Raw genomic sequence first — 27,935 nt, forward strand, 5'->3', positions numbered from 1 at the left:
ATTAAAATAGTCAGGGACTCGATTGCCCTTCCTCGCCAGCTCATCATCCACTATCAGGTTGGCCCATTCATTAATATCATTAATATCGAAGCTAACCCATTTACTTTCCAATCAAAGCACTGTTCTAATAGGCAGTTAGATTAAACGCTGGTTTAATCCATGGACCAGTCAATGACCTGCCAGACCAGATTTACGTGGCCAATGCTTGGCAGTGAGTATAATATCCAAACATTGTCATTAGTTTTGTTAACATTATAAATTGGCATTAATCCCCAGTGTATTAGAAAGACAGGGTAGGTGTATCTAATCTAATTTGATCTAATTTCTTTCGGGAGACTCTTCAGAGTTGCTGTCAGTAAGATCCTATTCTCACTTGGTTTATTACAATATTATCACTAAGGCGTTGATATTCAATGACCCTGACCAGATTTACCTGAAAATGTTTTTTATATTAAATGATACTTGACCGTATGCAGTTGATCTTAAGCTTGATACTTTGAATTTCGGTAAGTGTGACAATGATTGACAGATGGAAAAATTTGGATTGCTACTTTTGCTAATTCCTGCTTATATTTTACAGTTTTCTGTATTTACCCAAGTAGATAAAAAATTTCCACTTTAATTTTTAATGTAGTGTGCTATTTCGAGCGTTAACCTCTTTGCCCTCTTGAGCCTGTTGCATGCATTCGGTACCAATCCAGATCTTCCCCATCAATTTAACAATTCTGGCAATTGCTGGAGCTCAGTTGCATAAGCATCAGGCCAAGTCTTGTGTGAGGCTGCTTAAAATTGCAAGCTATGGCTGAGTTTTTATTAATTAACTGAAATAAGAGCAGTTCAGCTTGATGAGTGTTTTTTTTTTCAGTCAACTAGCAGAAGGCTCAAAGTATAAAAAATGCAAGTCGGTTCTCCCTCATTTGTTCTCTGAAAATCTGCATATTAAAATACTGCACTGAGCACTCTGATTGTAATTTGAGAAGCATCACAATTAAGAGTAGCAGGTTCATGTATCAGTTTTAAAAGAATCTGCACCTCCCAGTGGTAATTTACACACTTGCAATTCATCTCAGACACCAGGTTTGCTTTTTAGCAGCTTGGATTTCAGCTGACAAGACCAGGATTGTCAGACAGTTGGTTATTTTAAAGACTTTTTATTGTTCCATAGATGAGCATAACATAAATACTTTGTCTCTCTGTTCAGTGTTCTTTCTTATACAGGATTGTTCTTTTTCTCTTTATGTTGTGCTTCTTAAGGACCAAACCATTTTCTAGGTAATTATTCAATTGTACTGATCAAAAGATTGTAATTAATGAGTAAATTTTCACTTTAACGCTACTGGTGCAGCACCTCAATCGACAGGCTAAACGGATTTGGAGGTCAGCACTCCCAAATCACAGCCTGTAATTTTCTTGTCGGATTGCCTAATTTATATTACAAGAACACTTGCAGCTAAAGCTATAAACAATTTATTAACATTAACTGTGGGTCAAATATATAAACAACAATACTTGAATAACAGTATTAACATGCACAAGCAACCTCTCTCTTCCAACTCCCTAGTCAGTCTAAAATCACCTGACTCTAACATTCACCTACCGTATATACTCGCGTATCATGCGACTTTTGAAGACCTAAATTGTAACCTAAATTTGGGGGGTCGCATGATACGCAAGATACAAAATTCGCGGGTGTTTTACTTGCTGTTTTTATGAATGGATACGTCAAGTGGCTGAACGGCGCTAGTCAAGCCAGCTGGAAAGCTGTTCGATTCGCGAACAGCTTTCACAACAGAATCCACTCTGCAGAATCCACAGACAATGATACCATTTGGAAGTTTTAGTTTGGGCATTAATTTCCAAAAAAGTGACTCGCATGATACATGAGATATAGCATAAAATCATGTTTTGGGGACAAAAATTTAGGGGCCGCATGATACGCGAGAACGCATGATACGCGAGTATATACGGTATATACTAATGAGACTCCGAGTGGTCAGTCGGTGAATTACAGCACAACCATTTTTTTCTCATTTAAAAAAAAATAAATTTAGATTACCCAATTATTTTTTCCAATTAAGGGGCAATTTAGCGTGGCCAATCCACCTACTCTGCACATTTTTGGGTTGTGCGGGCGAAACCCACGCAGATACGGGGAGAATGTGCAAACTCCACATGGACAGTGACCCAGAGCCGGGATCGAACTTGGGACCTCCAGGTTCCGTGAGGTGGTTGTGCTAACCACTAGGCCACCGTGCTGCCCTTTTACAGCACAACCATGATATCATGGTTTCCTTTGAAGGAATAAATTAATACATTATCATCAGTATATTTATATGTGATATAATTAGCCTGTGTGTCTAACAATATTAAACTTTTCTTTTAAATTTTTAAAACTGGCTTAATAAATAACTCTATATATATATATAACAGCAAGCATATATGTACAAATAGTCCAAATCTACAAATTGAGTCGATCAGGTTTTCTTCTGACTCTGGTTGATCTTCTCAAAGTTTCCTCGTGCTCAGAACTTGTACAGTCAATGCTCTCCATGACATTCTCATGCTCAGGAACTGCTGAACGATCTGACACTGAAGCTGATGTTGATTCTGACGTAGATTCATCATCCATCACATTATTGCGAAAGTCTTCCCTGGTTTTCAAGAGCGCGCAATGATTTCTTCTTAAGACCAACCTGTCCTTTGTTGTAGATTGTAAGAACGAGGTACTACGTCTTCAAGTACAATGGTTTTTTTCAATCAATTGACTGAATCTTCTATTCTCACAATGTCACCACTACTCAGAAATGGTAACGTTACATAGAATTTACAGTGCAGAAGGAGGCCATTCAGCCCATCGAGTCTGCACCGGCTCCTGGAAAGAGCACCCTACCCAAGGTCAACACCTCCAGCCTATCCCCATAACCCAGTAACCCCACCCAACACTAAGGGCAATTTTGGACACTTAAGGGCACTTTAGCCTGGCCAATCCACCTAACCTGCACATCTTTGGGAGGAAACCGGAGCACCCGGAGGAAACCCACGCACACACGGGGAGGATGTGCAGACTCCGCACAGACAGTGACCCAAGCCGGAATCGAACCTGGGACCCTGGAGCTGTGAAGCAATTGTGCTATCCACAATGCTACCGTGCTGCCACGTTCTAGATACTCTATCATAGAACTGCTTCTGTTTTGCTTTAATGTTTTGGATTTCCCACAGTACCACTGCATTCTCCTCCTTTTCCAAGTATGGAAGTGTCGTACGCAACCTTCTATTCATGAGTAACTCTGCTGCCGATCTACCATGTGACAATGGTGACACCCTGTAACTCAGTAGTGCGAGATATGGGTCAGATTGACTGTCCATTGCCGCCTTCAACAATTGCTTGACAATATATACACCTTTTTCAGCTTTTCCATTGACTTGAGGGTACAGTGGACTCAACATGACGTGATTGAAATCATATGTGACTGCGAAGTGTTACCACACTTGATTAATAATAATAATAATTGCTTATTGTCACAAGTAGGCTTCAATGAAGTTACTGTGAAACGCCCCTAGTCGCCACATTCCGGCGCCTGTTCGGGGAGGCCGGCCGGTACGGGAATTAAATCCGTGCTGCTGCCTTGTTCTCCATTACAAGCCAGCTATTTAGCCCATTCTGCGCAGTTAAAGCAAGGACCGTTGTCACTCATGACGACTTGAGGAATTCTATATCTAGCAAAAATTGACTTGGTGTGCAATATTACACTGCTTGCCGTTATACTTGACAGTAGAGCCATTTCGGGATAGTTTGAAAAATAGTCTATGATAATTAAATAATCTTTCCCTCGTAGGTGAAAGAGATCCATAGCTACTTTCTGCCATGGTGCCGTAGGTAAATCAGATATTTGCATAGGTTCTCTTGTTTGCTTGCAACGATGCATCTCGCATGTGTCACATCCTGTCAATATCCTGATTTATACCTGGCCAGTAAAGAGAGTCACAAGCTCTCCATTTACACTTCTCAACCAGAGATGCCCTTCATGTATCCTCTTAAGTACATCCTTTCAAAGAGATGAAAAAAAAATGAAAATCGCTTATTGTCACGAGTAGGCTTCAATGACGTTACTGTGAAAAGCCCCTAGTTGCCACATTCCGGCGCCTGTCCGGGGAGGCTGATACGGGAATCGAACCGTGCTGCTGGCCTGCTTGATCTGCTTTAAAAGCCAGCGATTTAGTCCAGTGAGCTAAATCAGGTATAACTATGTTCAATTGAAGTACCACTCCATTAATGATACTGAGTTCAGATCATATATTGTAGAGCTCCATACATTGACCTCTGGGCCAGTCTGAGTTGATGTTCCTCATCACTTCTTGAAGAGTTTGATCCTTCCAGGTCTCTTAGATCTCGCGTAATTTTGTGTGTGATACTGGGAGGAGTGTGGAAATAAGATTGACATGCAGATCTACATCTTCAGCAATTTCAAGACTAATATTTTGTATCGGCCCTCTCAATAATGCATTTTCTAAGAACAAATATTTGCTTGGCGTGTAGATGAAGTCATGGCGCTGTAACTTCATCATCAACCTCTGAATGTACGGAGACATTTGGTTGAGATTCTTCTTGATCATAACCAAAGGACGATTATCTGTCTCAACTGTGAAAGTTGGAGGCCCATATACGTAGCCGTGGAATTTCTCCAAGCCTACAACTAAACCTAGGCATTCTTTTTCGACTTGAGCGTACCTCTGCTCTGTTGTCATCGTGGATCGTGATGTATATGCGACTGGTTCCCAATGGTCATGCTCGAGCTACAGAAGAACTGTTCCTAGACCATCTTTCGAATTGTCTGTTGACACTTTAATCTGCTTAATTGGGTCAAAGAATGTGAGAATTGGTGTGGTTAGTGAAGTCTAGAGCTTTTTCCACTCGTGCTCATGTTGCTCAGTCCAAGTGAAATCCATTATCTTGTGCAAGAGATCACAGAGTTGTGTTGTTTTTGCTGACAGATTTGGAATGAATTTTCCTATAAAATCGAGCATACCAATCACTCTTGAGATGGTTTTCTTGTGTGCTTTTTGGCATGTTGAGAATTGCTTGGATTTTGTCCTTGTCAGGTTCAGTGCCATGCGATGAGAGCTTGTCACCTAGGAATGTGACCACAGTTACTCCAAATTGGCACTTTTGCTTGTTGAGCTTCAGCCCATTTCTCCTGATGCACATTAAAACTTTAAGCAACCTCGTATTGTGCTCTTTGTGCTTGAGCCCCAAATGATTATATTACCCATGTACGCAAGGGCACCTTGGATGCCTTCAATTATGTGCTCCATGGCATGGTGAAAAATTCCAGATGCCAAAGTTATGCCAAACGGCATTCTCAGAAAGAGGTACTGTCCAAATGACATATTAAAAATACTGTACTTTGTTCCTCTAGTTTTAGCTGCCAGAAACCTTGAGATGTCAAGTTTCGTAAAGAACTGTGCACCAGCCATCTCAGATATGACCTCCTCAAGGAGGAGGCTTGACCTCCTCAAGGAGCATATCAAGCTTTGATATTTGATTGTGTTCTGTTTTGATATTTTTGGCAAGATCTTTGGGATCCATACATATGCGAATATCGCCATTCTTTTTCTTGACATATGCCATGGAATTTACCCAATCGGTAGGTTCTTCTATCTTTCTGATTACTTTTAAGTTTGTCATTCTGACTAGTTCCTTTTTGAGGTGATCCCGAAGTGGTGCATGGATCACAGGTTTGGATCCTCTTGATTTGTATCTTGTAGGGGAATGATAATGTACCAAAACCTGTGAATCACCGAATTTGCTGATAATGTTCTCAGAATCATTGGAGTGTTGATCCAATCCTTTGTGGATGCTATATACCAACTGTACTAGACCTAGTTCTTCACAGGACTGATACCTAATAATGAATCCAAGCCCTTGGATACAGTGTAGAATGGGACGGAATAAACTTGTGTTCTTCACCACCACACTTGGGTCACAAGCACCATAACATATAATGCTTGAACCGTTACAATCTCTTAGAGATATTTTGTGGTTTCTTCCATTCGGCTGAATTTTTAGATTTTTAAAAATCAATCATGCTGATTAAATTGGCTTTGGCACCGGTGTCTAACCTCAATTGGACCACTGTACCATTCACTTCAAGTGGTAGCAGCCATTTGTCCCCATCCACTGCATTTATTTTGAGTGGAATATCAGTTTGCATTTTTTTAAGTGCTGGAGAATTTTCTGATGTCTCCAAAACATTCTTCTTCTCTGTTATTACTCCAACATACAATGATGTCTCATCACTACTGACTGCCTCTTCCACTGTGCTGACTGATCTTTTTTTTTATAAATGTTTTTATTCAGTTTTCATATTTTATATTGAACAAATTACAAATTGTTAGGAGAGAAAAAGAACAAATAAAAACAAACAAACACGCAAAAATTAACATACATATTTACAGGTAAGCATCTTCGTAGTGGTAACTGCGCCCGCCCCCCCCCCCCCCCCCCTCAACATGTTTATTTAGTTTGGTTTTGGGCCTTAGCTAGCCATCGAACCCCCGTACCGAACCTGTAGCCCCCCCCCCCCCTCCCGCCACCTTCCCCCGACTATTCTTCCTCTTGTACATTGGCCACAAATAGGTCCCGGAACAGTTGCATGAATGGCTCCCACGTTCTGTGGAAGCCGTCGTCCGACCCTCGGATGGCAAATTTGATTTTCTCCATTTGGAGAGATTCCGAGAGGTCGGACAGCCAGTCCGCAGCTCTGGGCGGTGCTGCTGACCGCCAGCCAAACAGGATTCTACGGCGGGCGATCAGGGAGGCAAAGGCAAGGGCGTCCGCCCTCCTCCCCAGGAATAGATCTGGCTGTTCTGAAACCCCGAAGACCGCCACTATCGGGCATGGCTCCACCCTCACTCCCACCACTTTGGACATAACCTCGAAGAAGGCTGTCCAGTACTCCACGAGTCTGGGGCAAGACCAGAACATGTGGGCGTGGTTGGCCGGGCCTCTTTGGCACCGTTCACATCTGTCTTCCACCTCCGGGAAGAACCTACTCATACGGGTTCTTGTTAAGTGGGCTCTATGTACCACTTTTAGTTGGGTCAGGCTGAGCCTTGCGCACGTGGAGGTGGAGTTGACCCTATGCAGTGCTTCGCTCCAGAGTCCCCACCCTATCTCCATCCCCAGGTCGTCCTCCCATTTCCTCCTTGTTGCGTCCAGTACGGTGTCGTCCCTATCTACCAGTCGGTCATACATGTCACTACAGTTCCCTTTCTCTAGGATACTTGCGTCCAGTAGGTCTTCCAGTAGTGTCTGTCGTGGCGGTTGTGGGTACGTCCTTGTCTCCTTTCGTAGGAAGTTTTTGAGCTGCAGGTACCGTAGCTCGTTCCCCCCAGCTAGCTGAAATTTCTCTGTCAGTTCGTCCAGTGTTGCGATCCTGTCGTCCGTGTATAGGTCCCTGACTGTCAGTGTCCCCCCGTCCTGCCTCCACCTTTTGAAGGTGGCGTCAGTCAGTGCTGGTGTGAACCTATGGTTGTTGCAGATGGGAGCCCTGTTCGACATTTTGGTCAGGCCAAGTTGCTGCCGCAGTTGGTTCCAGGATTGGAGGGTGGCTGTCACCACTGGGCTGCTGGAGTGTTTTTTGGGTGGGGATGGGAGTGCTGCCGTGGCGAGGGCCCGGAGGGAGGTTCCCATGCAGGAGGCCTCCTCCGCACGCACCCACTCAGCCTCTGGCTCCTGGATCCATCCCCTTACTCGCTCGGCTGTTGCTGCCCAGTGGTAGAATTGTAGATTCGGGAGGGCTAGCCCTCCCCTGGTTTTTGTTTTTTGTAAGACCTTCTTTGGGATCCTAGCATTTTTACCCCCCCATACGAACGCCATGATGAGTTTGTCCAGCGCTTTGAAAAAGGCCTTGGGGATGTAGATCGGAATGGATCTAAACAGGAAGAGGAACCTGGGCAGTACATTCATTTTGATCGTCTGAACTCTCCCCGCGAGGGAGAGCGGGAGTGTGTTCCATCTTTGCAGGTCCTTTTTAACTTCCTCCGTCAGGCTGGTGAGGTTCCATTTGTGGATCCCTTTCCAGTCATGGGCTATTTGGATCCCCAGGTAGCGGAATTTATGTCGGGCTTGATTGAACGGCAGCCCCTTTAGTGCTGCCCCCCCCCCCCCCCCCCCCCCCCCCCCCCCCCCCCCCCCCCTTGCGGGTGTACTGGGAAGATCTCACTTTTGCTCATGTTGAGTTTGTAGCCCGAGAAGGCTCCAAACTCTTTCAGGAGCGCGATGATTCCGTCCATGCTGCTTTGTGGGTCCGAGATATAGAGGAGCAGATCATCCGCATAGAGTGAGACTCTGTGCTCTCTACCTCCCCTTCGGATCCCCCTCCAATTTTTTGCTGCCCTGAGCGCGATTGCTAGCGGTTCAATTGCTAGTGCGAACAGCAGCGGGGACAGTGGGCATCCTTGTCTGGTGCCCCTGTGCAGCTGGAAGTATTGGGAGTTGGTATTGTTGGTCTGTACACTCGCCATGGGAGCGTTGTACAGGAGCTTTACCCAAGCGGTGAACCCTGTTCCAAGCCCGAACCGCTCCAGTACCTCTATGAGGTATTTCCACTCGACTCTGTCGAAGGCCTTTTCTGCGTCCAGGGAGACGATCACCTCTTGTGTTCTCTCCCCGTGCTGACTGATCTAGGGTTGAGCTTAGTGTAACAATTCCGAGCAAAGTGATTTTTCCTTTGCATCTGAAACAAAACTTGGACACTTCCTTAATTTGTGCCTTTGACCACATATTTTACACAGAAATACTTTGTCCAGATCTTTAACCTGTTTGTTGGTGTGCGAGGAGCTGCAGGAACTTTCCTGTCTTTTTTGGAAGTTTTCCACATTTTTTGGAAAAAGGGCAGCTTTCCTCCAAGAAAATGCCGTCTTAACTGAGAAACATTTTAGAATGCTGTGCTGCTACCTCGTGAGCATGATAAATCTTAACTGTTTGTTCCAAAGACAGCTCCGATTCCCACAGCAACTGTTCCCTCAGCTTATTTTCATTCACACCAAACACAATCTGGTCCCAAATCATGGAAGATTCCACCACAAAAATATTACAGGTTTTCGCTTTTAAATCAGTGATGAAATGACCTATGGATTCTTCCGTCTTCTGTAAACGTGATCTAAACGCATAGCGTTCATAAATTTCATTCTTTCTGGGGATGCAATTTTCATCAACTCTTCGAATGACTTCATGAAAGTTTTTATGTATTGAACACAGCAATTGCTTTGGGCCATGCCGCTGTTAGGAGCATCGCTACCTTACACGAATCTGATTGATCTAAATATACTGCATTAAGAAACAGATTAAATTGTAGTTTAAACACACGCCAATTGCTGTCCACATTACTGTGAAATCTGAGATCATTGGTTGCTTCAGCGACTCCCATGTTGTTAATTCTTGCAGTCTTCAAAATCTTCAATTCTCTGTGGACCTCATGGCAGGCTTATTTTTGCTCCGTGTTTAATACCATCCAAACCTGGTACCATGTAATGTTCTTGTCGGATGGCCTGATTTATATTACAAGAATACTTGCAGCTAAAACTATAAATTATTTATTAATATTAACTGTGGGTCAAATATATACAAAACAACACTTGAATAACAGTATTAACATGCACAAGCAACCTCTCCCAGCTCCCTCGTCAGTCTGAGACCACCCGACTCTTAACATTCACTTATATATGAGACTCCTAGTGGTCAGTCGGTGAATTACAACACAACCATGATATCACTACACAGCCCTAAATTTCTGGTGATTAAATTTGATAACCAGAAAGTTGCATAGATCATGAATCAGATGTTTGTCTGAGGCCTCCTGCCATGTGGGTTTCTGTGTTGAGCACACTCACAATCATGGGATTTACACCCTGTACCCAATGGTGATGAGATTATATAATACTTATAGAACCATATAATAGTGGGGTGGATGGTGGCACAGTGGTTAGCACTGCTGCCTCTCTGTGCCGGGTCACTGTCCGTGTGGAGTTTGCACATTCTCCCTGTGTCTGCGTGGGTCTCACCCTCACAACCCAAACATGTGCAGGGCCTGTGGATTGGCCATGCTAAATTGCCCCTTAATTGGGGAAAAAATAATGGGGTACTCTAAATTTGTTTTTAAAAATAGAACCATATAATAGAATTATAGAATTCCTACAGTACAGAAGAAGGCCATTTGGCCCATTGAGTCTGCACTGACCCCCTGAAAGAGCACCTCGCCCAGGCCCACTCCTCTGCCCCATTCCCATAACCTAACGTGTACATCCCTGGACACTAAGGGACAATTTTATCATAGACAATCCACCTAACCTGCAGATCTTTGAACTGTGGGAGGAAACTGGTGCACCCGGAGGAAACCCACGCAGACACGGAAAAAGTGCAAACTCCACACAGTCACCCAAAGACGGAATTGGACCCGGGCCCCTGGTGCTGTGAGGCAACAGTGTTAACCACTGTGCTGCCCCTGTTCTGATATTTTTAATGTATTTCAAACCCTGAATTTCTTTTTCCCTAAAGATCTAAATTATAAATCTTTGCAAGTTGGAGAGATCAGATAATGTCTCTGTTAAGGGTTTCCTGATTTTGGACTGCTAATGACAATCAGTGTCACCTTTCATGACTTGCTTATTTGGCTGTAATAGATGATTGGTTACCAACTCTTGTGTGTCAGTGCTGATGCCAGCAGTGTTGAAGCTATTGTGGGAGCTGGGTCTTGAAATTAAGATTGCTGGAAAGGAATTCACAGAAGTCACACATTTGCAAGTTAACGACTATAGGCTTGCCAACATTCTGTATTAGAAATTACAGTGTGCTCACTGCATTTATGTACACAAACACAATTTGTGTGGTTTTTATAAAGCCTGTTCATGACACTTTGTCTGCCAGTGGAGTGTAGCAGTGTTGCATTGGTATCCAAGACAGTCTCTTAGTATCACCAGGACTCTGCTGAGCATATTATTCTGGATTGGGGGACCAGTGCTTAATCGTATCATTAGAAATTTTCAAGTTGACTTGTAATTTATAGGATTAATTTTATCTCTGTACTAGTAGTCCAGCCATTTATAAATAGGCCTTAATTCTGGCATAGATTTGGATGTTAATGGCCTTGAATTCTTGCACTGAAAAATCGTGTGAAAAGTCCCTATGGCTTGATCTTAACACCTTTTTGAAATAATGTCTTTCTGTTTGCAGTTTACTTGCTGTGCCAAGTGGTACTGATATGCAACTTGAGACCCAGTCCATATAACATAGTGCAAAATATTGCTGACTGTCGGATTTTTGAACAAGCCATTCAGAATTTTATTTGGTAACTAAGAAGGTTTTATATTGAGAAAAGTAGGTCAAGGATTAAAGATCAATGTGTAAAGTATACCGTCTAAGTTGCAAAGAGTAGGAGACAATATGAAACAAATCAGGAAGCAGGTTGCCTCTTCTAGGTTTAAATATCTAGATCAGGGAGAAATGGAAGATTGAAGGAATTCCACAGCACACTGTTGGGTAATATGAGTTAGAGTAGAAGATTGTATGATGAATCTAAAGTTCTATAGCATGAGGACAAAGAATGTGTAGACCAGTGTGTTTGAAGCTGGTGAGAAATATGTCAGCAAAGTTGGGAAACTAATCTTGAAAAGCTAAACTCCGGATAAACTATGAATTGATACTGGGTAATCTGGAGTCCAAATTTCCAATGGTTGTTATATTTGCTGCTCATTGATTGTTAATTGGATGGAATGCATGGCGCAGGCCAGTTTTTCAAAACAGTTCTTTACCTCTGATACAAAAACAAAATACCATGGTTTCAGAAAATTAAGGGGGAAAAAACCAAAAAATTATGGAAATATTCAGGGCTGGCAGCATTTGTGGAGAGGGAAACCGAGTTAATGTTTCAAGCTGACCTTTCACCGATTCTGCTCAAAGGACGCAGACTAGAAATTTTCTGTCTTCACCATTGAGATTAATCATCTAGAATGAGGTGCTTTCTGAAGCTCAATCAAGAATCCTTGAAGATTTGTTAAAAGCTAGTTTTCTCCATTACAAGAGATTTTTTTTCTCCAAATTGCTGTTTTAATTCCTGGAGGCAAGTACCTTCTATGTTGAATCTATCATAGAGGCTTCATGCGAGGCCTGTATAATTATTCATTCAGGGTTCAGGCCTGTTTGCGACAAGTGGTCAGAACTCAATCTATGTCTGAAAGGTGGACAATTGGCCAAATCCTGTCTGTCGTAATTTTATTAAGAATGCTTCGCTGTTATAATTTTCAATGTCAAATTGGGGCTATGTCATTCCATTGAGCAATGTTAGAGGGTTTAGAATGTTTGTCTGTTATTTTAACAGATGTCAGCCCATAGTTTTAAGAATTCAGCATCCTATTTAACATATTTTACAAAATTATTTCCACAGTTGTGTTCAGAATTTGAAAGATGTAATTCAGTATGATTTTCAGCGTCATGTTTTAATCAGAGCTTCTGAAAAGACACATCACATCTCCAGCTGGAAATTCTCCATAACAGCCTGGGGTTTCCGTTCTAACTCATTTGCTTTCCCTTACAGCAGAAGGGAAGATACCAAAACGACGACAGCCATTCGTGCCATATGCTCTCAGGAACCACACTGGCTGCACCATGTGGTTTGCCACACTCACCACCACTCCAACTAGGTGTGAAATCTCTTCTGAACAACATTTCATGAACTCTTTTTCCAATACTGATTAAGGTGCTGTCTTTGCGTAACATACGTTTGATCTGGTTGAGTGTAACCTGTAAGGGTTGTGGTTTTGCTTTCCTTGTCATTTGGTGTATAACCAGGATCTGCATTTATCATTGGGTTAAGCAAATAAATATCTGCATATTTTTGTTAGAAAGAGAAGGCTGTTGAACTGTTGGAGAAAGACAGAAAAAATTACCCATTTTAATATAGGACAGGTAGGCTCTGATTCACAATTTCAGATGTTTTTGGTCATTGGTGCAGCATTGGTATTATCCTGTTAATTTTGCTTAATGTTCAGCAGTATTTTGCTATGTTTGGCTGTGCAACTGCGAGATCGAAGGGTGCAAAATACACTGCTGTACACACTTTTATTATTGACATTTGATTCCAGTACAGTTCCAGTCTTCCCCTCATGTTTCAGCATCAGTTACACAACATTATCTGTACTCTGGAACACTCCAAAACCATCCCTTTCCTGCTTTGTTATACCTCTTCCCACCTTTAAAAACCTTCTCCAAATGTAGGTGGACTCTACCGTGGTTTTTCTTCCTCACTCTTTTCCATTGTTGATTGCTCTCCCTTCCACCCTAGGCAGAGGTTTTAGGTTATGGTAGTCATCTGCTATGCACGTTTGAGCTGTTGATGTGCCTGCAGTCTCGGCGAACAATAAGAATTTCTATACAAAAAAAGGTTTACAGTTCTTCTACCTTTCTTCCAACCATCCTAGTAGTCACGTGATACAGTAATAGTGAGGTTATTAACTGATCATAGTAATTAACCTTGACTGGTTAGTCTTCAATGGAACCTAGCAGAATGCGAGGAACAACCCGGTATTGGAGAGTTTTGAATCCCATGTTCCTCCATGTTATACTTAACCCATGTCACGACTCAAATTAGTCCCTCAATCCCCCAAAATATTTTCTAAAAGAAATCTATATAATTTGCATTTGAATGAATTATAATTAACTCCTTCCATCATCTCCTTGGACAGTCTTTATTCTATGCCCTGTTGCGGGTTAGGCTTGATGTAGAGGCTGCAAGTACATATCCAAGCCTCATGTATGAAGGGGCAGTGGCAGAATAGGCTGTGCTCCATTATATGGTAGGTTTGATGGAGACTGCAGATCCCTAACCAAGCTGCATTCACTTATATGTTTAACAAACATTTGGCTCAATTGATGCCCTGATTCCCTCCCCCAAATTAGGTTTCTTTCAGTTTTTCAGCGTGCATAATTTAAAGTCTTCAAAATCTTGGAAACATATTATCATTTGATTGAACTGATGGAGCATGCAGGTTGAGTGTGAATAAGAGTGTTATAATACACTGAGTCTGATACATGTGTTGCTGCTGTTTTCCATTGTAGAGTGGCACTTTCTCACAGCGAGAGTCCTGGTTTCATACATGAAGGATCTGTTGCAGAACTTGATGACACACACAACGTTAGCCAGTGGCGTGAGGTGCTCCCAGGAGAAGAAGTGCCTTTTGAATTTGAAGCCAGAGAAAAGCTAAGACACAGGTGAATGAAATAAGATAACACAGTGCTCACTGTATAGTCTTTTTATATCTCACAATAATCAGTGACGATATTCATGCAGCATTGTCCTCATGATATTTTAATGGAAGATCTTTGTGTGCTCATAACTATGTTTGCATAAGATGCAATAGTTACTTGTTCTTGCTTTTGTATTGACCAGACACACTCATGAGTTGAAGATTCACCAGCTTTTAGTGCGGGTGAATGGGTGGGAACAAGTGAACCCGGTGTCTGTGGACAAAGTTGGCATCTTCTTCCGGTGTGCAGCACCTGATCGAAATAACCAATCTTCCATGGTGCGTATGATATACTGTGAACATGTCATTTTTCAAAACCTATATAATTCTGAGAGTCTATATTTTTGAAGATTGGTTTGATATTTCACAACTTTGAAGCTGCAGCACCTTCAGAAAACACTTTTACAAACAATCATTTGTCTTTTAAAAGTGTGAGAGACAAGGTAAATTATTGTCCTATGCAAAATGTTGCAATGCTCACAACTCCAGTGCTGCAGTTGTTAAATGTACAGGTTTATCTAGTACTGAGACACACTATCTAGGAAGGTCCTCAGGCTGATGAGGAAGATACATTGACCAGCTGGAAGTGGGTGCCGGCACATCGGGTGCGGAAAAATTTTGATTGAGCTGTGTTTACTTAGTCTCTCTTTTCCCCTTGCAAATGAAATCCCCTGAAGAAATGGACTGAATAAATCATGGAGAAATGATTCATCTTAACTGGTTCTACGAGAGACTGACGGGATGAGATTGGCCACCCACTCATTCCAGTGGGAAGTTAAATAGATGGCTGTTCTGATCCCGCCTGTTTGCCTCCACCAAGCAGATTAGGTTAAAATTTCCCACACAATTTTAGTTGCGGATATTAAGTGTTAAATGTTAAATTTATGTAAAAGCTTTCATTTTTGCTGTTAGCTATTCCAGCCCTTAATGTAAAACCATTTATTTGTTGTGTGCGTAATGCAAATCTACTTTCTCGCTAATGTAGGTTGGGAGTCCCATCAGCAAGACCAATATCATACATCCACATGTCTATGTAAGCATTCTTTCTGTATATCCATCATCAGATTTTAATCTACTTTAACTTAAATTTTATTATTTCAGATTTAATAATTCAATTTTTAACAGCTGTTAAAAGGTAGCATTAAGAGATTTATGTTTGTATTAGAATCATGGAATTTCTACAGAGCAGAAGGAGACCATTTGGCCCATCGAGACTGCACCGACCCTCTGAAAGAGCACCCTAACTAGGCCAATCCCCCGACCTAACCGTTGGTGATTTGCGGGCAGTTTAGCATGGCCAATCCACCTAATCTGCACATCTTTGGCCTGAGAGGGGAAAAGGGAGCACCCGGAGGAAATCCATGCAAGCACAGGGAGAAAGTGCAAACTCCACACAGACAGATAACTGAGGTCTGAATCAAATTTGCGCCCTGACGTATGAGGCAGCAGTGCTAACTACTGTGCCCCCACCCCGTATAGTTTTACGGGGGTTTAAATTTAATGTGTCTGTGCGAGTAAGGGTAAAAACCTATAACTAGATTTAGGCTGGACAACGGTGTTTGTATATGTGAGAGAGCTGGTTTCAATTCCCACTGCGATCCCATTGTGCTTAGAGAGGCTTATGGCGTGAAGAATAAATAGAGGCTGGACTTGGGGGCAACACGGTGGCGTAGTGGTTAGCACTGCTTATGGCGTGAAGAATAAATAGAACTTGCAGAGGTTGCTTAGCAACTGGAAGCCCTTGCAAAGATAAAACAGGCTTTTATGTTTTTGTTTTGGCTGAATTTGTTGGCACTTGAAAAATGGTAGTGTGAGAGAAGGCAACTCTCACAGCTATGCTGGAAGTAGTTGGTTTTAGAAGGCGATGGAAGTAACCTCTCTCAGCCGTGCTAGAAGAAAAGCCATACTATGAAGTAATGGTTAAGAAAGCAAATGCTGGAAACCTAAAGTCCAGCTAATTTTTAAAATGTTTTTCCAATTGAGGGCAATTTAGCGTGGCCAATCCATCTACCCTGCACATCTTTGGGTTGTGGGGGTGAGACCCACGCAGACACTGGGACAATGTCCAAACTCCACACGACAGTGACCTGGGATTGAACCCGGGTCCTTGGTGCCATGGGGCAGCAGTGCTAACCACTGCGCCACCATGCTGCACCTAAGCCAAGCTAGTTAAGGAAACTAGATAAATGAGGAGACGTTTCCAAGAAGTCTGTGGTTAACAGAGCAGTGGAAACTGGGAACCGGAACAGATTATTGTTCAGTAAAGTCACAAGAGTTGAAAAGGCAATTGGGTGTGAGAGGGCAGAAAGATATCTGCAGCAGTGTTAAAGTTTGAGAAATTCTACAGTTTGGGAGGAGTTTGAAATAGTTGTGGAAATTGGTAGCTGGACCTCAAGAGTTTGTGTAAAAAAAATCATAAAGGGTTAGTGTAAATCCTGTACTTGATTAATTGTTAAAAGTGGAGCGGAAGCTTTGTTTAAAAGTATCATTTTGAAAACCTGGTCTGGATTTCGGAATGCAAATTACTAAGGGAAAACATTATTATGAGAGAAGATTTTAAAGCCTGTTTTTGGGAGTGAAATTTGGAACTCTGATGTGACAATAATCTGGAGGCATTTTGAGGAGAAATCTCCCGATATTAACTTGGGTTCAGGGCAGAGTGCTTGTATTTGACTACAACCAATCTGCGTGCTTAAAAGAAACAGTGTTACTGAGACCATTGTCGTTTAAGATGTACTTTGGAATCCATGTTTTTTTTTAAATAATTTTTATTGAAACATTTTGAATTTACACAAAAACATCAAACCATACTAAAATACCAACAATAACAGTAATAACAACAATCATAAACCTTCGCCCCTCCTCAATGAACAACCCAACATATTAACAATAACTTAAGTTAACCCAGTGTTAAGTTACATAACAGTAGTGAAACCCCCCCCCCCCCCCTCCCGGGTTGCTGCTGCTATTGACCAAGATACCTATCTTTGAGCCAGGAAGTCCAGAAAAGGCTGCCACCGTTTATAGAACCCTTGTACTGATCCTCTCAGGGCAAATTTAAGCCTTTCCAACTTTATAAATCCCACCATGTCATTGACCCAGGTCTCCACACTTGGGGGCCTCGCATCCTTTCACTGTAGCAAGATCCTCCGCCGGGCTACTAGGGACGCAAAGGCCAGGACCCCGGCCTCTTTCGCCTCCTGCACTCCCGGCTCCACCGCAACTCCAAAAATCGCGAGTCCCCACCCTGGTTTGACCCTGGATCCAACCACCCTCGACACCGTCCCCGCCACCCCCTTCCAGACATGCCCAGAACATATGGGCATGATTCGCTGGACTCCCCGAACACCTGTCCTCACCCCCAAAGAACCTACTCATCCTAGTCCCGGACATGTGGGCCCGGTGCAGCATCTTAAATTGGATGAGGCTAAGCCTCGCGCATGAAGAGGAAGAGTTGACTCTGTCCAAGGCATCCGCCCAAGTCCCATCCTCTATCTGCTCCCCAAGTTCCCCCTCCCATTTAGCCTTCAGCTCCTCCACTGACGACTCCTCCACCTCCTGCATTACCTTATAGATGTCAGACACCTTCCCCTCTCCGACCCACACCCCCGAAAGCACTCTGTCCATCGTCCCCCGCGAGGGCAGCAAAGGGAATCCCTCTACCTGTCGCCTCGCAAACGCCTTTACCTGCAAGTATCTGAACGTGTTCCCTTGGGGAAGCCCAAATTTATCTTCCAGTTCCCCCAGGCCCGCAAACCTCCCGCCAATAAACAGGTCCCTCAATTTACTGATGCCCACCCTTTTCCACCCCCTAAATCCCCCATCCTTGTTCCCCGGGATGAACCAATGATTGCCACCAAGTGGAGCCTCCATCGAGCCCCCTGTTTCCCCCCGATGCCATCTCCACTGTCCCCAGATTCTTAGGGTCGCCGCCACCACCAGGCTCGTGGTAAACCTCTTAGGGGAGAGCGGCAACGGCGCCGTTACCGTGGCACCCAGGCTCGTACCTCTACAAGACGCCATCTCCACTTTTTTCCACGCCGCCCCTCCCCCCTCCATCACCCATTTACGCACCATTGACACATTGGCCGCCCAATAGTACCCCAAAAGGTTGGGCAGCGCCAGCCCGCCTCTATCCCTCCCTCGCTCCAGGAAAACCTTCTTCACTCTCGGGGTCCTATGTGCCCACACAAAGCTCAAGATACTGCTAGTTTTGGAATCCATGTTAACCATAAAATTTGTGTGTATTTGTTAAGCTTGGGGGGGAAGGGGAGTAAAGGATTATTGTATAAGAATCCAACTTTTCATCTTTAATAAATGCTTTTTTCTTGTGGTTAAAACTGATTAGCAGTCCTGTGACTGTTCCTCCACATTTTAAAAAGTAGAATTTATGGTCTTTTGAGCCAGGGTTCTTTTGAGTCCCTCCAAGCTAATAATATCTGTCTCCGGGCTACCAGAGAGGCAAAAATCAGAACGTCTGCCTCTTTCTCCTCCTGGAATCCCGGATCTTCCGACACCCCGAAAATCGCCACCTCTGGACTCGGCGCCACCCTTGTTTTCAATACTTTGGACATGACATCTGCAAACCCCTGCCAGAATCCCCTAAGCTTTGGGCATGTCCAAAACATGTGAACATGGTGAACATAGTTCGCTGGTCCTCCCGCACACCTTGCGCACCTGTCTTCCACCCCAAAGAATCTGCTCATCCGGGCCACTGTCATGTAAGCCCGGTGAACGACCTTGCCTGGATCGCGAACATCTCTCTTTTCCCCATGTTCAATTTAGAACCCAAAAACTGACCAAAATCCCCTTAATTTCTTCCATCCCTTCCAATGGGTCCGACACATATAAGAGCAGATCGTCCGCGTATAGCGAGACTCTGTGTTCCACCCACCCCCGGACCAGTCCCTTCCAGCCCTTTGAGGCTATCAACGCAATTGCCAGCGGTTCTATGGCCAGTGCGAACAACAGCGGGGAGAGTTGGCATCCCTGCCTCGTCCCCCGGTGCAGCCTAAAATAGCCCAATGTCAGCCTGTTCGTCCAAACACTTGCCACGGGCACCTGATACAGCAGCCTGACCCAGTCAATGAAGCCCTGCCCAAATCCAAACCGCCTCAGTACCTCCCACAGATAATCCCATTCCACCCGGTCAAATGCCTTCTCTGCGTCCATTGCGACTACTACCTCTACGTCCCTACCCTCTGTGGGCATCATGATAACATTCAACAGCCTTCTTACGTTGGCCGCCAACTGCCTCCCTTAACAAATCCCGTCTGGTCTCCCCCAATCATGTCCGGGACGCAGTCCTCAATCCTTGAGGACAAGATCTTAGCCAACAATTTGGCGTCTACATTTAGTAAAGAGATCGGTCTGTAGGACCCGCATAACGCCAGGTTCTTAGCCCGCTTCAGGATCAATAATATAGTGGCCTGTGACATCGTCGGGGGAAGCCCCCCTCTCTCCCTTGCCTTATTTAATGTCCTCATCAACAGTGACCCCAACATCCCAGAGAGCTTTTTGTAAAGCTCCACAGGGTACCCATCCAGTCCTGGGGCTTTACCTGACTGCATGGCCTTCAGCCCATCTGCTATCTCTTCCAACCCGATCGAGGCCCCCAGCCCTTCTACCAAGTCTTCATCCACCTTCGGAGACTTCAGCCCCCCAAAGAATTGCCTCATCCCCTCCGGCCCAGCTGGGGGTTCCGACTCATACAGCCTGCTGTAGAATTCCTCGAACGCCTTATTGACCCCAGCTGAATCTCCGACCAGGTTCCCATCTCTGTCCCTTACTTTCCCAATCTCCCTGGTTGCCTCCTGCTTTCTAAGCTGCTGCGCAAGCATTCTACTGGCCTTCTCCCCATGTTCATAGATCGCCCCCTCGCCTTCCTCAGCTGCTCTACCGCCTTCCCTGTAGTTAACAAGCCAAACTCCACCTGTAGCCTCTGTCATTCCCTTAGAAGCCCTGCCTCTGGGGTCTCCTCATGCCTCCTGTCAACCTGTAGTATTTCCTTTATCAGTTAGTCTGTCTCTGCTCTGTCTGCCTTCTCCCTGTGGGCCCGTATCAAGATGAGCACCCCTCTAACCACCGCCTTCAGCGCCTCCCAGACCACTGCAGCCAAAACTTCCCTCGTGTCATTAGCTTCCAGATAGTTCTGGATACATTTTTTCAGCCGCCCACACACCGTCTCATCAGCTAAAAGTCCCACGTCCAGCCTCCAGTGCGAGCGCTGGCTACTCTCCTTGCTCACCTGTAGGTCAACCCAGTGCGAGACCGCGATCGTTGAGTACTCGGTGTCCGCTACCCCCGTCAGTAAAACCCTGTTCAGGATAAAATAGTCAATCCGGGAGTACACTTTATGCATGTGCGAGTAGAAGGAAAACTTCATTCTCGTCTGCCCAAATCTCCATGGGTCTCTCTCTCTCTCTCTCTCTCTCTCGCTCTCTCGCTCTCTCTCTCTCTCTCTCTTCCCCCCCCTCCCCCCCCCCCCCCCCCCCCCCCCCAGTAACAGCACTATACAAGCAGACCACCTGCTCACCCCTCACTGCACTTCCGTGAGCTAGCCCACTGAGCTAGCTTGGTGACCCCCGCCCACGGCACCAGACATTTTCGTACTTATTGTCGTGTTCCCCCCCCCTCCTGGCTCGGACACACATATGCAAACGTAAACAATCCCAATCCAATTGCCCAAAAGAAACACACAAAGAAAATCAAAAGGAGGATCAAACATCTAACATTCACACCTCCATCCCCCATTAGTGCAAATGCAAATTTTAACTCAGGCAGCTCGTCCGCAGACCCCAACGCAATACAAAAGGCATTACAAGTAAAATCCAAAGACAGAAACTTTTATTTTTTTAAAAATATAACTGAAGAGAAAAAAAAACACGAGCACTGCAGCAAAGTTCAGCCCAAACACCTCAGTCCGCTACCAGCCCTTTTTTCCTCGTGAAGTCCATCGCTTCCTCGGACGACTCAAAGTAGAAATGTTGTTCTTCGTGCGTAACCCAAAGATGGGCCGGGTACAGTAGTCCAAACTTTACCTTCTTAAAAAGGGTTGATTTTATCTGGTTGAACCCTGCTCTTCTCCTGGCCACGTCCGCGCTCAGATCCTGATATATACGCAGAATGCTGTTCTCCCATTTGCAGCTCCGCGTCTGCTTGGCCTACCGTAGAATGCGCTCCTTGTCAAGGTACCTGCGGAATCTCACCACCATTGCTCACGGGAGTCACTTACACACAGCTTCCTCGCTAGCGCTCTGTGCGCCCTCTCCACCTCCATGGGTCGGGAGAACGTCCCCTCCCCCAGTAGCTTCTCAAACATAGCCGCTATGTATGCCCCTGCATCCGTTCCTTCGGATCCCTCCGGGAGACTCACGATTCTCATGTTCTGCTGGCGGGACCTGTTCTCTTGATCCTCCACCTTCTGGAGCCTTTTCTGTTGGTCTCTCAACATTCCCAACTCCAACTCCTCTGCAGGTTGGTGCTCCTCCTGTTCAGTCAGTGCCTTCTCCACTTTCTGGATCGCCCAATCTTGAGCATCCAGTCTGCGTTCCAGTCATGCAATCGACTCCTTAATCGGTCCAAGCATTCCTGTTTCTGCTTGGCAAAGCCCTCCTGTAGAAACTGCATCAACTGCTCCGTCGACCCCTGGGTCGTCAAGCCAGAATTCCGGACCTCTGCCGTGCTTTCTCCTGCTGCAGCCTCGGCCCAAACCTTATCCATTTGCCTATTTCTTCCTTTGCGAGCACTCCTGGTCCGCTTCTCCATGCACTGATGTAGGATTCCTTGTCACAGTTGTATCCAACATCAATTTTCCACTTCAGATACGCCAAAAAATCGGGGGAAAAGGTCCAAAGTTCCGACCCAAGTGGGAGCCACCAAATGTGCGACCTACTCCTTCATAGCCACCACCGGAAGTCCATTAGAGTGCATTACTGAAGGAGTGCTGCATTGTACCAGGTTTTGGTTGAAGCATTAAATTTGAGCTTCTATTTGTTTTGTGAGTGAAGAGGTCCCTGTGAGACTAATCAAAGAAAAGCACAATGTTTTCTCAGTGTCCTGGCCAATAATCCCTGCTCAACCAACATCAGATTAACTGGACACTCATCTCATTTTCCATTTATTAGACTTTACTGTAACAGTCTGAATCAATATTTATTTGGAGATATTCATAGAAGGTAGAAATTAGTTCAGGTTACATACAAAGGTTTTAACATGCCATACCAAATGAACATTATTCTCTATTAAGGCCAGTGTAATGAATTGATGCTTAGTGTTCGTACAAGGAATGCATAGCTTGGAAATTCTGCCCTTTTTAATACAGAACTGCCGTAAATAATATATGTTCAGGCATGTTTTATACTCTCTTGGCATGTGAGTTTACAGTTTCTGTAAAAACACAACATTAAACTGGGGTTATAATTATTTAGACTGGGGGTGGCATGTGGCACAGTGGTTAGCACTGGGACTGCAGCGCTGAGGACCCAGGTTCAAATCCCGACCCTGGGTCACTGTCCGTGTGAAGTTTGTGCATTCTCCCCGTGTCTGCATGGGTTTCGCCCCCACAACCAAAGATGTGCATGTGAGGTGGATTGGCCACGCTAAATTGCCCCTTAATTAGGAAAAAGATATAATTGGGTACTCTAAATTTATATAAAAATATAATAATTATATAGGCTGAAATGTATGGTAATTTTTTAAAGATTGTTTTATGGAGGAAGTATTGTGGATCAGATTTTCTATATGGTATTCTTCAGTCACATTGACACACTCTAGTCATAAAAGGAGCATTCAACATTGTTTCTCTCTCCTGTAGTTCTCAGCATTGCCGCCTGTGCGGGTTGTTTTTTCGGTAACTCTGGAGGGGAGTGCAAGAAAAGTGATAACTGTCCGCTCAGCGCTGATTGTGAAAAACAAACTGGAGGTACCCATGGAACTGCGACTCGACAGCCCATCTGCTCCAGACAGTAAGTCGTTAACCAATGCAGCAGGATATTCCTTAACAATTATTCTGGAATTTCAGCAATAGCTCAACAGTGCATCTGTGAGGCAAATTTGACAAGAATCATCAGACCTTCCAGACCCATTCCACCCATTTATGGTATAAACTCACACGCTGTCCACAAAGTAAAACAGAGACTAATTTTAGCTATTTTTGAGGAGAGTCTAAAATCAACCACCTTTTTTGTTGTAAACTGATGGTTTAAACATCCTTTCTAAAAGCTGTCATTGGAAAATACAAAATATCTGCACTATGGAACGGAATAATCTCATAACCGTGACCATTCACTTTTCGGTAACCATCAATTCGGCCATTTCAATTGTAAAGCAGATAGTGCATTAGTTAGTAATCATTTTTTAAAAATTAGATTGGTAATTTCTTTGTTCATTTCCTTGGCAGTATGTGTGAACATTTGCGACTTTAATATTGCTGAACAAATTTGTTTTTTCATCAAATCGGACCCAAGCTCACTATGCAAGCTTGATGCTCAAATAGGACACATCAAAGTCATCTTGCAGGATAATGGCTACCCTGACCAAATGATTGTTCACTGTATATTGCGCAAACTCATGAATCGGCCTAAGGCCGCTACGTTTGGCCCTGAAAAGTATCCAGTCTACCTCCGATTAATCTGGAAGGGCAAGGTGTTTCAAAGATTTGAGCAACAGTGGAGGGAACTTGTGCCTAGTGTCTGAGGAGGTAGGGGAGGCGCTAAATGAATATTTTGCTTCAATATTTACTAGAGAGAGGGACCTTGTTGCTCGTGAGAACAACATGAACCATGTTAATAGGTTCAAACAGGTTGATATTAAGAAGGAGGGTGTACTGGAAATTTTGAAAAGCATCAGGATAGATAAGTCCCCTGGACCAGACGCGATATACCCAAGGTTCCTACGGGAAGTGAGGGAGGAGATTGCTGCGCCGTTGGGAATGATCTTTGCATCCTCACTCTCCAGTGTAGTAGTGATTGGAGGGAGACGAATATTGTTCCTCTGTTCAAGAAAGGGAATAGGGGAATCCCTGGGAATTACAGACCAGTCAGTCTTACGTCTGTGATGAGCAAAATACTGGAAAGGATTCTGAGAGATAGAATTTGTGATTATTTAGAAAAACATAGTTTGATTAAATATAGTCAGCATGGCTTGTGAGGGGCAGGTTATGCCTCACAAGCCTCATTGAATTCTTTGAGGATGTGATGAGACACATTGACGGTCGAGCAGTGGATGTAGTGTACATGGATTTCAGTAAGGCATTTGATAAGGTTCCCCATGGTAGGCTCATTCAGAAAGTTAGGGGGCATGGGATACAGGAAAACCTGTCAGTATTAATACAAAATTGGCTGGCCGAAAGATGACAGCGAGTAGTAGTGGATGGAAAGTATTCCGCCTGGAGGTCAGTGACCAGTGGGGTCCTGCAGGGATCTGTTCTTGGACCTCTGCTCTTGTGGTTTTTATAAATAACTTGGATAAGGAAGTGGAAGGGTGGGTAAGTAAATTTTCTGATGACACGTAGGTAGGTGAAGTTGTAGTTAGTGCCGAGGTCTTGCAGGTTGCAGAGCTGGGCTGAGAAGTGGCAGATGGAGTTCAACCTAGATAAATGTGAAGTGATTAATTTTGGAAGGTCAAATTTGAATGTGGAATACAGGTTTAAAGGCCGGATTCTTGGAAGTGTGGAGGAACAGAGGGATCTTGGTGTCCACGTACATAGATCCCTCAAAGATGCCATCCAGGTTGATCGGGTTGTTAAGAAGGCATATGGTGTGTTGGCTTTCATTAACAGGGGGATTGAGTTTAAGAGCCGCGAGGTTTTGCTGCAGCTCTATAATCTCCTGGTTAGACCACACTTGGAATATTGTGTCCAGTTCTGGCCGCCTCATTATAGAAAGGATGTGGGTGCTTTGGAGAGGGTGCAGAGGAGATTTACCAGGATGCTGCCTGGACTGGAGGGCATGCCTTATTGAGAAAGGTTGAGGGAGCTAGGGCTTTTCTCACTGGAGCGATGAAGGAAGAGAGGTGACTTGATAGAGGTGCACAAGGTGATGAGAGGCATGGATAAAGTGGACAGCCAGAGAATTTTCCCCAGGGTGGAAATGGCTGTCACGAGGGGACATAATTTTAAGGTGATTGGAGGAAGGTGTAGGGGAGACGTCAGAGGTAGGTTCTTTACACAGGGAATGGTGGGTGTGTGGAATGCACTGCCAGCAGAGGTGCTAGAGTCCGAGTCATTAGGGACATTTTAAGAGACTATTGGACAGGCACATGGACAGCAGTAAATTGAAGGGGTGTAGGTTAGGTTAATCTTCGTTAGGATAAATGATCGGTACAACATCGTGGGCCGAAGGGCCTGTACTGTGCTGTACTGTTCTATGTTCTAACAGCTGAAGCTAGCCTTTGCAACCTGGAATGGTTTTCTTCACTAATTGCCTGCTGCCTTCAATCCAAAAAGATGTTCTGCCTATCACACAAATGTGTAATGTGGTATATAAATTGAAGTGCCAGTGTGATGCCAGGTATGTATTCGGTATGTTCTAATGACTGGCAGATCATATTAAATAGCACGTCCCTTCAGCTGTGCACAACAGGCAAAGTACTGACCATACCCAGCCAGCCTGTGCTTGCGAAACACCAAACATAGTGCCTAACATTAGATGTGTTTCTGCGATTAGATAACACATGATAAACAATCCTGATTGTGCTAAGAATTACATTGAAAACAAATTTAAGATTATCTGCCGGGCTCACAGCGTAGCTCAATTACTAGAAGCCACACATTCACACATACAGCCCTGTCCTTTGCAGACAGAAGGAGCATGTGCAGGCATTACACTGCTTTCAACTAAACACAACTTGGGGGACAGCCATTCCCTGGTTCATTCCTCATGGCAATGCCTTGACTACTCAGAGTCAACTGCCTAGTTTCAATTTGAAATAAAGGTTTGGCAGTTAACTGTTACCTGTTGCATTCTCCTGGGCCTCTACCAATCAGAGTCGACTTGCCAACCGATCCGCACTCTTCTGCAGTATAAATTCTTGTTCCTTTTACTGTTGATTTATTTTACATAGCTGTCCTGATTAGTGCAAGACATAAAGTTTCAATAGCATGTCTCTCTTTTCAGCAGTATTCAAGTTCTGTACTACCAAAAGACTATTTACAACTTTACATACTTCTATAAATGAGAAACCTTTTTTTAACCTATTATCACATTGTGGTTTAGCGCTAATAACATGTTGCACAGCCCTAGGCTACCATTACTGAGTTTTCCTGTTCTTGTAATATACTCTTTATTATGAAAACTGTAATGAGCGTGTTTCTCCAGTGGCTTAGTTGGTGAATGCACCTTTTGATTTATCTTTGCACTGTAATTGAGTTAATTGACCTGGGCTGATGAAGGGAAAATCAAATGGGGTTCTGATCAATAACTAGCTGTGGCTAGTCTGCACTAGAAAGAGCTGTGGACATTGATTGTGGACAATGTGTTAGGCTCTGCTGTGATGGTTCCATGGTTGAATAACCTATCCACAGAAGCTGCTCAGAGACTAAAGCAGAACAGTAATCAACAAAGGTAACAGAATATTAAACTATGTAACCAGATCAGTCTGTAGTTCTTTGGGCAGATCATATTTTGAGCAATATGTCCAGTTCTGATCTCCAAGGCACGAACATCACATTCAAGCCCTAGGCATTTGCAGAATAGAGTGACAAGGTTGATTCCTTGTGTCAAAGGCCTGAAATATGAGCAAAGACTGGAGACACTCTGGACCTTCGAGTGTCTGGAAGGGTGGTGTCAGAGATACCGTACTTTCCGGACTATAAGCCGCGACTTATTTCACACGTTTCGAACCTCGCGGCTTATACAACGACGCGGCTTATTTATGGATTTTTCCCGCTTTCTTTTCACTAAACCAATGAAATTGCGTAACGGGTCAAGGTAAAACAATGTAACTTTTTAGTTTACTGTTTAGATTAAATCGAGCGCGCTCAAACATCCCATCATTCTGATTACGGTAGTCATTTTGTCACCCTCATCATGGCAAAGACACGGAGAAATGCATATGATGCAGCTTTCAAGTTGAGGGCGATCGATCTGGCTGTTGGGAAAGGAAATAGAGCTGCTGCACTAGAGCTTGGTCTTAATGAGTCGATGATAAGACGTTGGAAACAGCAGCGTGAGGAATTGACTCAGTGCAAAAAGACAACTAAAGCTTTCAGAGGGAAGAAAAGCAGATGGCCCGAACTAGAAAATGAGCTCGAAGACTGGGTCAACATGCAGAGAGCAGACGGCCGAGGTGTTTCAACTGTACAGATCCGACTGAAAGCCAAAACAATCGCCACCGCAATGAAGTTTGAGAATTTTAGAGGTGGACCATCGTGGTGTCTCAGATTTATGAGACGTAAAGGCCTGTCCATCAGGGTACGGACGAGTTTGTGTCAGCAGCTCCCTCCCGACTACGAGGAAAAAATTTCAAACTTCCGCAAATTCACTGATGCAATGATAGCAGAGCATTCCATTGGCCCACACAATATCATAAATATGGATGAGGTTCCTCTGACATTTGACCTGCCTCTCACTCGGACTGTCAACAGGAAAGGTGAATCATCCGTCATGCTGAAAACAACTGGGCATGAAAAAACG

At 44.2% G+C, this 27,935-nt stretch overlaps 1 protein-coding gene across 1 annotated transcript in view; it reads left to right on the forward strand.

Annotated features, from left to right (window-relative positions):
* Positions 1-27,935, forward strand: part of vps13d (vacuolar protein sorting 13 homolog D) — a 302,778-nt gene that overhangs the window by 141,792 nt on the left and 133,051 nt on the right. The window contains 6 exon segments of the mRNA XM_038821608.1: positions 1,255-1,272; positions 12,594-12,699; positions 14,114-14,266; positions 14,445-14,580; positions 15,287-15,334; positions 23,117-23,267. Coding sequence (XP_038677536.1) covers positions 1,255-1,272; positions 12,594-12,699; positions 14,114-14,266; positions 14,445-14,580; positions 15,287-15,334; positions 23,117-23,267 — 612 coding nt within the window.

The sequence above is a fragment of the Scyliorhinus canicula genome, chromosome 16 (genome assembly GCF_902713615.1).
Source record: "Scyliorhinus canicula chromosome 16, sScyCan1.1, whole genome shotgun sequence".
Lineage (NCBI taxonomy): Eukaryota > Metazoa > Chordata > Chondrichthyes > Carcharhiniformes > Scyliorhinidae > Scyliorhinus > Scyliorhinus canicula.